The following is a 12,507-nucleotide window of genomic DNA, read 5'->3' as shown; positions in this document are numbered from 1 at the left end:
CTACTCCAAATACTGCCATTTTCCACTTTTTCCTACAAATAAAAGTCCCTCTCCAGTAGCCTAAAGTGTCCCCATGCCACCTTGGAGGTTTCGCAGCATCTGCATCCCTGGCCTTATGCCGGACTGTCTGCTAAAACACCATCCTTTCATCTCTTCTCCTTCACCCAAACTCAGTATTTTCTTGATGGTCAGGTTCTGCCCGAAATGCCTTTGAGCCTTCCTCCAGGAAGGCAGGTTTCTCCACCATTCTCTCTGTGGACCATCAAGGCTCGAGCGCGTGCTGTCGTACACAGCAGCCCACCTCCCTGCATGCGCTCTGAGACGTCAAGGGCACCAGTATGGCTGAAGCATCTTTACTTCGCATCCTGAATGCGGCAGGTGAAGACCTCTGCTGTTCTCACACCCATCTCTGTCTCTCTGCCTCATTGCCTCTGGCTTGCCAGATCACTTCCCTGTCCTGAGTGGGGACTGACAAGATCGACAAAGTCGGAGTCCACACCCACTCACGATGGGTGGGGCCAGGGAGGCTTGAGGATTATACCACAGGTGGTTTAACAGCTTCGGAATGAAACGGCACCCCGGACCTTTAAGGATGCTGACTCTATCTCTGTCCCACCGTTCTCAAGATATCTCAGGCACTACAAGCGGGCTGTCCTGTGAGCTAGGAGATTACCCTAGATAGGTGAGAGCCCCTGGAAGGAGGTGCCGGGATCTGAACCCCCAGGTCACTGGCACCCACCCTTCCTCTCTGGTGTGCTTGATAATTCAGTGAAGTAATTTCTGCTTTCTGGAGGGTGTCTCTGTGAACTGTGCCTCCAGTTCCCGTATAACGTCTTTGTTTCACACATTGACATATTTACTAGAGAGGCTAGGTGAATCGTTAACTAGATGTGTTTTGACTTTATACTTCCATGCACTAAAAAGTTTGACAAAAACACTCACTAGCTTTTTGACTTTCTTTTGTTGAAGGCGTGAGCGTATCAAGATGTATAACATAAAAATTATTTTTAAATAGATGTTTTCATACGGGATACCGCCATATGAAACGTCCTTAATTTTCATACTGTACACTTAGTATTAAAAGTAACCAAATATGAACTTCTGTGGTGGCTCTCTCTACTAGGGAAGAAAATGCTTGCAAAAGTCGAATGTAGAACTCAGCCTCTCTGCTCATGGACCCAAGGGGTCAACCTGCTCCCTGCTCCAACCCCCATTCCTGGTACCCCACCCCCACTCCCAGTGCTGACCTACCTGCAGATAGGGTGGTGGCTGCTGCTGTGCCTGTGCTGGTTGCAGTGGTGATGGCCGGGATGCGGGGAAGCTGGGATGGAGCACTGCCTGCCCCATCAGCAGGACCGGAGTGGAGGCGCTGCTGCTGGTAGGGTGCGAGTCTGGACTTGGAAACATCACTTGGCTCTGTGCATACCTGTTTAGTTTCAAATAAAAACAGATCCTCTGAGAAAGAGATGCCTGACATAATTCTACAGGGGCAGGAAAGAGGGATCTGTGGTTAAGCAGCACTGGTGGCTCTTCCAGAGGACTTGGGTTTGGTTCTCAGTTCCCACATGGTACCTGCAACTCCAATTCCAGGTGATCTGTCTTAGTTAGGGTTTGACTGTTGTGAACAGACACCATGACCAAGGCGACTCTTATAAAGGGCAATGTTTAATTGGGCTGGCTTACAGGTTCAGAGGGTCAGTCTATTATCATCAAGGCAGGAGCATGGCAGCATCCGGGCAAGCTGGTGCAGGAGCTGAGAGGTTCTACGTCTTCATCTAAAGGCAGCTAGCAGAAGACTAACTTCCAGTTATGATTAGGGTCTTAAAGATCATGCCCATAGAACGCACCTACTCCAACAAGGCCATACCTCCTAATAGTGCCATCCCCTGGGCCAAGCATATACAAGCCACAACAGGACCTGACTCTTTTAGCTTCTATAGGTATTACATGCCCGTGGTGCTCAGTCATGCATGCAGGTAAGACACCCATGTACATAAAACAAAACAAATCATAAAAGAAAACCTTCACGAACATCTATAGTTCCATCACCAACATCTCATTAATACCCGAAGAACCCAAAGTTGTGGGCAAATGGCTTGAGCAGTCCTTTTTTGTTTTTTGTTTTTTTAAATTATTTACTTAATGTATGAACACTCTGCTACACATAATCCACCTTCCTGAAGAGGGCATCAGTTCCCCCTACAGATGGTTGTGAGCCACCCTGTGGTTGCTGAGAATTGAACTGAGAACCTCTGGAAGAGCAGTCAGTGCTCTTAACCTCTGAGCCACCTCTCCAGTCTGCCTGAGCAGTCCTTTCCATCCAATGGAAAGATACAAAGGCCAGTAAGCGCATGGATTTGTAACTAGTCAATAGGAGGGTGCCAACCGAAGCTGAAGTGAACACTTCATACCTTTATGATGAAGACATACATAATATATGGTATAGATACTGGCACATATTATAAAATGGGTCAATCTCGAAGATATTCTGTCTGTATCTATATGGATCACAAGGGAGAAAAGCCCTTGTTAGGAAGGATGTGGAAAACCCAGAAAGTTTTGTGCGCTGCTCTTGGGAATGTAAGATGGTAAAGCCATTCTGGAAATCATGACGGAAGGTCCTCAGAAAATTAAACCTGGGATTTCTGGGTAAGAGGTCAGACTAAAAGCTGCCTTTGTGTGACCTGGTGAGGGCGAAGAGTCAGAACAGGATAATATAGCCTACTCCTAAGAAAGAGCTTCAGACATTCATAGGCAGTGGAGGAACAGCTTAAGAATATGGGGAAAGAAACAGGAGACACATTGAAAACTAAGCCAAGCTGAAACAGCAGGGTTCTGTGATAGACCACAGGAAAGCAAAACACCCATCCAAAAGCTGAGAATGGCTGCTCTGAAAGAAGACTGCAAACCCTTCCCTCGGTACAAGCCCACAGCTCTCATGAATGCCAGATCCAGTTACAAGTTTTGGTGAGACTGTGGTTCCTCCAGTGGCCAGGACAGCAGTGAAGAGGACACCATACGACTCAGAGAGCAGTGGCTGGGTCCCACCTTGACAGGGAACTTACTGCTTAGAACTGAGGTCATCCTGGAGGTCCTTCCAAATGGGAAATCCGTAAGTCAGGGAACCTGAATTTAACCATTACTGACACACACACATACACACACACACACACACACACACACACACACCTTAAAAACTGCATTGTGGGCTGATGGTGGTGGTGTAAGCTTTTAATCACAGCACTTGGGAGGCAGAGGCAGATAGGTCCTAAGAGTCTAGGTCATCCAGGGCTCCGTAGTGAGACTGAGCCCAGAACAAATGAGCAAGCCCACAAAGCCCAAAACTCCATATCATAGATAAGATATGTTATCCAACATTCGTGGTGTTCGTTTATTCCTCTGGAGCTTATGAAACCTTCCTTATAGGCCATCAAGCAAGTCCTACCAAGTGCAAAACTATTTCTAGTATCCAAAGGGCCATCAGGGAAAAGTCTGCATCGATGGGAACAGAAGCTCCGGGAATAACAAACACTTGGAGACCAAATGAAATGCTCCCGAATGATTGGTCGTTGGGTTGCTGAAGAAAGGAAAAGGGGAACATTCTAGAATCAAATGAAGACAAGAGCACAACCTGCCAGTCTTCGTGCTGCAGGCAGGGTCAGTCTAAGAGCAAAGGTTATGGCTATGAGCACTGACGGTAAAAATCCAGAGACTTCAAATAAATATCCTAATGATGCACCTCAATGTCTTAGAAAAACAAGAACAAGCCAAAATCCGGAGCAGGAAGTAATCAAGATTAGGACAGAACTTCACGCAATGGAGACTAAAAGAATCTAGGACCAGTCAACACCAAGTGGACTTTTTAAGATGATGAACAAGATTGACAAGGGGCAGGGAAGGTGAAGGGGGAGAGAGGGAGAGAACCCAAATCAATCAAGATAGAGATAAAAGGGGTGTTAAAATAGACTTCAATTAAATCCAGAGGATCATGCTTACAATCCTGGAAAAAATCTAGAAGAAATGGATAGATTACTACAAGCATACAGCCTACTAAAATTAAATCAAGGATATATAAACAATATACACAGATCCTCAGACATCAACAAGACTGAAGCAGTAATTAACAGCATCCTAAATAAAGAAAATCCCAGGACCAAGTGTATTCATGGCTGACTCCCACCAGTCTTTGGAGAAGAGCAGACATCAATGCTCCGCAACCTGTTCCATAAGAATAGGAGAGGAAAGAACACTATTCTGAGTTCAGTCTAGAACTTTTAAGTGAAGTCATTGGCTGGGGCTGGAGGGATGGCTCAGTGGTTAGAGCACCAACTGCTCTTCCAGAGGTCCTGAGTTCAAATCCCAGCAACCACATGGTGGCTCACAACCATCTGTAATGGGATCTGATGCTCTCTTCTGGTGTGTCTGAAGACAGCTACAGTGCACTCGTATATAATAAATAAATCTTAAAAGAAAAAAAAAGTCCAGAAATTAATATGAAACACAAAAGTCCCCAAATAGCCAAAGTAGTCCCTATCAGAAGAGCCATCACAGAGGCACCACAAAACCTAACTTCAAATTACACTACAGTGCCATAGTAACAAAAACACAGCATTTTACTGGAACATGTAAAACAATGGAAACATAGGAAACAGATATAAACACACACACAACCCAGCCAACTCAATCTTCAACAAATGTGTCACAAAATATACACTGGACAAAGGGTAGCATCTTCAAAAAATGGTTCTGGCAAAACTAGATTTTCCACAAGTAGAGGAAGGAACTGGAGCCATATCCTTCACCTTGAGTAAGATCAATTCAAAACAGAGCAATAATCATAACCAGAAGCACCAGAACTCTGAATGTGGAGGAGAATACTTAATGATACAGGTAAAAGTGAGTACTGTCTGGAAGGGGCTGTGAGGCCACAGGAAATAGCCCCCAGATAGATAAATGGGATTGCATGATCCTACAAAGCTTCTGTGCAGAAACTACTTGGAGGGTGGGCCTGAACCAGCACGAGGGTGCAGGTGGGGGCCAGGCCAGTGAAGTGGAGGAGGAATAAGAGCACACATATGTAAGGAAATTTCACAGCAAATTCCATGAATTCATACGTCAGCTGAAAAACAATCAAGACAAATAAAAATAGAATTACCATATGATCCAGCCATTCCACTTCTGGTTATATATTCAAAAGAAGCGAATGTATGCTGTCAGGGAGATATTCGTATACCCATAGGGCTAGAGAAATATTATTTACAATAATAGCCAGAGGGCAGAATGAAGTTGTGTCCCCTGATGAATACACCTGTACAGTGGAACACATGACCACCTAGTACTGACACAGGCTGGGAGGGAAACTGGAAGACACCAAGGGGCAAACATTGTACAAGGCTCCCAAATAGTCAAAATCATGGAAAGGCAGAGCGAAGGATGGCAACTTTCAGAAGCTGTCGGGGGAGGGCTAGAGCTACCTTCAGTCTAGGGAGGCAAAGAGCTCTGGAAATGGTCAGCTACGCAACACCTCAGATGCACTGGATGCCACTGAACTGGACACTCAAATGGTTACAATGGCAGATGTTACATATTATGTGTCGATGACAAATTTAACATTAAGTATCTTTTATTATAATAGCAGTAATCACGTAACAAGATGTCAGTGATCCTGGTCTATCTATTTTCAAGGAATTGCCCCTGAGTTGTATACTTAAATGGTTATGATGGCAGATGTTATAGATTATGTGTCAATGACAAATGTTACCTTATATATATTTTACTATGATAACAATAATAACATAAGATGTTGGTGACCATGGTGTGATGGTTTGTATGTGCTCGGCCTTGGGAGTAGCACACACACACTGTTAGAAGGTGTGTCCCTGTTGGAGTAGGAGTGACTCTGATAGAGTAGGCGTGGCCCTGTTAGAGTAGGTGTGGCTCTGATGGAGTAGGCGTGGCCCTGTTAGAGTAGGTGTGGCCTTGTGGGTTTGATCTTTAAGACCTTCATCCTAGCTACCTGGAAGCTGTCTCTGCTAGCAGCCTTCAGATGAAGATGCAGAACTCTTAGTTCTTCCTCCTGAACCATGCCTGCCTGGACACTGCCATGTTCTGCCTTCAAGATAAAATACTGAACCTCTAAATCTGTAAGCCAGCCCAAATGAAATCTTGTCCTTATAAGAGTTGCCTTGGTCATGGTGTCTGTTCACAGCAGTAAAACCCTAACTAAGACAGATGGTCATTATGGAAAGGTCTAGAAGAACAGGATGATGTTCAAAGACACTACAGGGAATTCCCTTCTGGATTTGATTTTTAGCAACAACATTTCCCTATATGAGGTCATCTGTAATCGTCTTTGGGGCTTCCAGACTTTCCCTACAGAGACCTCTGTGTGTATGTGAGAGGCAGATCTTGATATCCCCCAGAGAACAGAGCTGTTAGGTCATGTCTGGAAGAGATAGTCGGGTAGCAATGACTGGTTTGACCAAAAATGGCAGTTACAGCTGCTGGTGGGGAAAACATTGTGGGTTTTGTCTCGTTCAGAGCATGATCATGCATTTCTGGAAACTGAGGTAACAAGCATCTTCCTTTCCATTTACTTGGAACATTTAAGAAGAACAAGCAAAATTCAAAACCAAAATCCAAACCCGCCTGCCTAATTGAGAACAGAAGCAGGGGATTTTAAAGACGGTTTTCCACAGGATGCATGTCCCTGCCTGTTGCCAAACACAGGAAAAGGGAGGGAGGCTGAGTATTAAGAGGGCAGACACTATAGAGGAAGTTATCTACAGGGCAGAAGGGAGATCACAGACAGGGCCAACAAGGTGTTTTGAAGATTTTGGAGCCACTGGGCTCCGGGCTTTGCCATAGGTAACATGTGGCCTTCTGAACCCGATCCTCTTAAAGCCCAGACTTTCCAGTGATTGAAGGGAAGAAGGGAAGCTATAGAATTTTTATTGTGAGAAAAGGAAATCATCATAAGTACTTCCTTGAGCTTTGGAATTATGCTACTCCAGGCTGCAGAAGACAGAGAACAAATTTTCAGGGACAATCCTGGGAGGTTTTGTATAGCATGCTTTATTTAGCGAGTACTGTCCTGAAGAACTCTGGACTCGAATTCCAACAGTGCTTACACAAATAAGGGTCATGTGATAGCCTCCCTTCTAAAGGCTGGGTGTGGTAAAATGCACATGACACCCCAGCAAGGTCAAGGCAGGAGAGTCCTGTCTTGAAAGAGGAGGGAAATAGAAACCCAGAGCCTCTCCCTTTTAAGCCTGCTTTCTAGCAGTATATAAATGATTTGGCCCATGTCTCCAGTAACCCCCATGGGATGCTAATTAAACAGCTGAGCAAATCAGCCCCTCGGTATGGACAGGAGGAAGAGACAGGGGGATACTCTGGCTTGAGTGTGTTCCTCAAAGCCCATGTGTTGGATGAAAACTTAGCTCCCAAGCTCCTTGTTTATGACATTTTTAGGTGGGGCTTTTGGAAGTCATTGGGACTGGATGAGGTCATTAGGGCGGTGCCTCCTGAGGGCATTCATGGCTTTATAAGAAGGAGAACTCAGAGAACACTGGCTCTCTCTTCCCCCATGTCATGATGCAGCAAGAAGGACCTCACCAGATACTGGACAGATGGTGGCAGCCTGGCCTTCACATTCCCTCGAACCAGGAGGTGTATAAAACGCTCCTAGGTTATTCTGCCTGTGATGTTCAGTTATAACATCAGAAAATGCCCTGGGCCAGAAATGTGGGGAGGAGGCTGTATCTCGGAGAGGGGAAGAAAATCATACCTGTTGCTTCTCCTGGTTTGGGGCTACAATGCCAGAGGCAGGAGGCAGGGAAACCCAGTGCATCCTACAGCACCAGTTGATGGGAGAGAGAGCCCCCGAGGAAGTCAAAAGGGTTTTGTCTACTCAGAACGTTATCTCGGATAAAGGCTTTGGGAATCTATATTTGTTAAAAAAGCCCAAAGACAACCACAACCTGTGAGGTGCCGTTGTCACCTCCAGCTCCTATGTAGAGCACAGAGGAGTAGATGCCAGGCTTTATCTATTTACATGGCCGTTGATGACAGGAAAGCTTAGACAGGGAACTGTCTGAAGGCTTGATCCTGTTTTCTGTAGAACATCCACAGCGAACCCGAAAGCTTGGGGTACTGCTGTCAGAAACACCAGCCCCTGGAGCATCATTTTAAGAAAAGGAAAAGGCCAGGCTTAGACTATTCCACCCAGGTGTCCATCTCATTCCCACCTACTTGACTTGCCGTCCAGTCCTGGTGACTTCTGAGGGCTGCCTGGCATCACAGGACCCAGGCATCATAGGCTGGATGGGCTGGCTCAGCAACAGCCTTTGAGCAGAGAAAGAGGAAAAAAAAGACCTTGTAATAAGCACTTGAGATGGTCAGTTTTCACTGTCATCCTGACGCAATCTAGAATCGCCCGGAAGACAGTATCAATGAGGGACTCTCTGTACTGTGTTGGCCTGTGAGCCTATCTTGGGGGAAGACTGTCTTAATCATTACAGGAAGGGCCAGCCCACTGTGGGCAGCAGCATTCCCTAGGCTGGGCTCTTGAAATGTGTAAGAGTGGTAGAATCAAGCCAAGCACAAGCGAGTAAAGTGAGCTTGAATGCATGCACTTCTCTTTGCTCTTGACTGTAATTTTTTAAAAAAGATTTATTTATTATATATAAATACACTGTATCTGCCTTCAGATACACCAGAAAGGGGGCACCAGATCTCATTACAGATGGTTGTGAGCCACCATGTGGTTGCTGGGAATTGAACTCAGGACCTCTGGAAGAGCAGATAGTGCTCTTAACCACTGAGCCATCTCTCCAGCCTTTGACCATAAATATAATGTACTCGATATTTGAAATTTCTGCCTTGACTGTAACCTGAAGTTGTAAGATGAATAAAATTCCTTCTTCACCCAATTTCCTGTGTTTATTACAGAAACAAATGAAATGAGAACAGTACCCAATCTGTGCTCTCAAAGGCAAGTGAGCCACACAGTGGGATGTTCATGACCTTCAGGACCCCAAGGTCTTCCCTGCTGCCCCCTGAGCCGAGATCAACTGGGAAGCCTTGGAAGCTTGCTGTGCAGAATGGAGAAATGAAGGGAAAGGGCAATTGACCCCTCCCCATCCTTTCAACAGCCTGGCTTCATACCTGAGCTGCCGATCATGGCCGAAGTCAGGGCTGGGTTGGCACTGGCTGGCATCCTGAGGGGTAGGAGCGACCGTGGTGAGGCTCGGGCCTGGCGGGAGCACAGAAGCTGTACTGCTGAACTGGGATGGCAGGCTGCTCAGTGAGCGACTGCTGGCAGGCAGCAGCTGGGAGCTTCTCATTGGCTTTGGACCCTGGAGCATCATTGAGAGAAAGAGAGAGAGAGAGAGAGAGAGAGAGAGAGAGAGAGAGACAGAGAGACAGAGAGACAGAGAGACAGACACAGACACAGACACAGAGAGACAGAGAGACAGCGAGAAGGAGGAGAGGGAGGAGGAGGAGGAGGAGGAGCAAGTGGTCAGCTCATACTCCCTCTCTAGGAAACCTCATAGAATTCCCATTTGCCAACTCTTGCCTCTCTTCTAAGTTAGGACCCACCAACTGTGCAATGAACTGTTTGTATCTTGAGTGTCTTCCCCATTGGATTGCAAGCACTTTGAAGATTCTTAAAATTTCATGGGCAGTCCCAGGCTACCAGCAGAACTGAACCATTTATTAAATTGAGATTAATTTTTTTTCCTCACAAATTTCCCTTCAGAAACAAAGGGCTCTTTGCTGTTTCTGCACCTCATTGGGTCCGTCTGCCTCAGGACCTTTGCACATGCTGATCAATCTTTGTGCCACGTTCTTCCACTTGATGCTGATCCAGCTGACTCTCAACACATCTCAGCGTAGGCTTTGCTGAGATGCAGTCCTCTCGTGAGACCTCTTCTGACCATCTTAAATTGTCCACTCCTCCGCATGCCATTCCCACGCCACCCTCTGACACTCTGATGTGCACACATTTTTCTCTGCTCTCCCCGTTGGAGCTGAGGGTTTTCTTCCTCATTCAGTGGTCTCTCACGGCTGGTCATGGCAGTGCGCCTTCAGCAAATATCTGCTGACTCAAATAATGAGTGTGTGAGGGGGTGGCCTGGCCCCGACTTTCTGTTTCTGTCTGTGACACCGGCCATTCCTGTGACACCTCAAGGCTTTAGATTTTGGATTTTACATCTTTTGGTATCTGTATACTCTGCCTCAGAGGCTGCTTTTCCAGACCCCCCCCCACCCCGGGCTATTCCCAGCCATCAGATGTTTATTTTGTTTTGATGACCCGGTCAAATTAAAAGGCTGTGATTTTAGGCAAAACTCTTCATTTGTATAAAGACGGAGTAAGCCTCTTTCTACATGATTTTTCCATTTAAATAACCAATAAGAGTATTTGAAAAATATCACATGCTTATTGATTATACACGATTGTTCTCATCATCCCTAGATAACTTTTCACAGCATTGGTGCAGAATCAGGCAATACAAATCATCTGGGGGGGGGGGGGTCTGGAGAGGTGGCTCAGTGGTTAACCTATAACTCTATGTCCAGGGTATCTAATTCTCTCTCATGGCTCCTGCAGGCACTGGTCATACATAGCACACAGAAATACATGCAGGTAAAACACCCATCCACATAAAATTTAAAACAAACAAACATCTAAGATGAATGGAAATATTAAGGGGTCTGGAGTGTAGCACCGGGGTAGCACCGTGCTCCCACAGCACGTGAGAAGCCCTGGGTCTGTTCACCAGCATCACTAGATGAGTAAGCGAATGAATTATATAGGAGCACGCACGTCTTGTGTAAATGCTGTAACGTAAGGGACCTGAATCTCAAGTTTTGGGCTCCAAGAGTGGGTTCACACCATCCCCTGTGGATCTGGAGGCTGCCTTTACTTATCTGTCCACTAGAGGGCCCAGTGTCTGGATTCTGTACTGCTGGGCACCGTGAGGTCCACAACACCCTCTTTCACCAGGGACGGTCCCAGGGAACAGATACTGGAGCTCTGGGAGCTGTGTGGATGCGGAGGCTGCGGGAGAGCTGGCGATCTGCTGGCTGGGCTGCATCCCCCAGAAGCAGGGGCTCAGGACTTTACTCTGCTCCATTCAAGTGTCGTTTACCACTAACAACCTGGTCAAACTGTCCCTGGCGGTTTGTACTGGGTGGCAATGGCTAGAGGACGGTTGTGCAGGTTGTCCCAGGGCAAGGGACGGTTCACATGGCAACCTCGAAAGGGCAGAGATGCGTGGGACCGTGTCTCCATTAGCGCCGCTTCTCCCAGTACGAAGAGCAGGAAAGAATACAACTTGAACCTTCAAAATGGCTTTACAATAATAATTAAAACCAAAACCAAAACAAAACAAAACACAGCTGGACTCTTTCCCTAGTCTGGAGAAGGGTGTTTACATTTCCAGAATTTGACAGCTGCCAGAGCCAAGTACCTCTCAGCTGCAGGAGCTGACCTACCAAGAGGGATCGGAAGCAGAAGGGGTATAATACCTGGGCGGATATCACATTCGAGTCTCTGAGCATGTGCTGGTTTGTGACTTGGTTGGGCGTGACCTGCCCTGGCAGTGGAGTGTTGACCACAAGCGGGGGCTGAGATGGTGCAGGGGGCCTTTGGTGCAGCTGCTGCTGAGCTGCTGGTCGCTGGGCACTGCCGAAGCTCAGGGACACAGCTGGCTGCTGCAGAAACATCTAAGGACGGAAGAGAAACGCCTATGAAGTAAGGACCATTGTCTTCATCCCAGGGAGGAGGCAAAACAACTCCCCCGACTCAGCATCAGCTTCTCTTGCTGCCTGCATAGGCCGGCATACTAGATCTAGTGGCTGGACTAGAGAGACCTTGTCTTAGCCTTCCTGAGAGCCACAGTTAGGTGACTTCAATCTGACTAAAGAGTCTTATGTCTAGGCTGTCTTTGCACAGACCCGATATTCTTCCGAATTCCGACTTGGCTCATCCGTGACATATCAGAAGGGAGGAGGAGCGGAACGATTTGTATCCTAATGGTGGTGTGGCGAAAACGGCCCATGATATTCTCAGAGAAGAACTGGGTCTTATGCCCAAGCTGAAATCTCGGCCCGGTGACCAGGGTTTGCTCCCACATTGCTCTTTGGCATTTTCAACCCAGGGCTGAGAGGAGAGGGGACATCCCTGCTTCCAGTGAGGAGGTGACTCAGCCTTCCAGGTGGAAAAATAAGAGCAGAGACTGAAGTATCACCCACATGCCTTAAAGTCACACTGGTTTTATAATCAGGATTTGTTACATAATCTGTCTTAGGCGGTGAAGGCTTCGGTGCCTTATTAGTTTAAGAAAATGCTGACGCGTTCGTGAGGATTTAGTTCGGTTTGTACCATACAAGGTTGGTCCTCATGTCTTTGGGTTTTCCATCTCTAGACTCATCCTACCTCAGATCAAAACCGCTTGGGAGGGAAGTCCTTCTGTGCCAAACCAACTGTAGATTGCTTTT

General features: G+C 46.7%; 1 protein-coding gene across 1 annotated transcript in view; it reads right to left on the bottom strand.

Annotated features, from left to right (window-relative positions):
* Positions 1-12,507, bottom strand: part of NPAS2 (neuronal PAS domain protein 2) — a gene marked incomplete at both ends in the record, with an annotated part of 95,376 nt that overhangs the window by 550 nt on the left and 82,319 nt on the right. The window contains 4 exons of the mRNA XM_080917374.1: positions 1,252-1,426; positions 8,254-8,346; positions 9,169-9,359; positions 11,536-11,733. Of these exons, the coding sequence (XP_080773500.1) occupies positions 1,252-1,426; positions 8,254-8,346; positions 9,169-9,359; positions 11,536-11,733 (657 nt within the window). The remainder of the gene's footprint in view (positions 1-1,251; positions 1,427-8,253; positions 8,347-9,168; positions 9,360-11,535; positions 11,734-12,507) is intronic.

The sequence above is a fragment of the Micromys minutus genome (assembly GCF_963924665.1).
Source record: "Micromys minutus genome assembly, chromosome: 5".
NCBI lineage: Eukaryota > Metazoa > Chordata > Mammalia > Rodentia > Muridae > Micromys > Micromys minutus.
The sequence above is the reverse complement of the archived record's forward strand: the minus strand, read 5'-3'. Positions and strand labels throughout refer to the sequence as shown.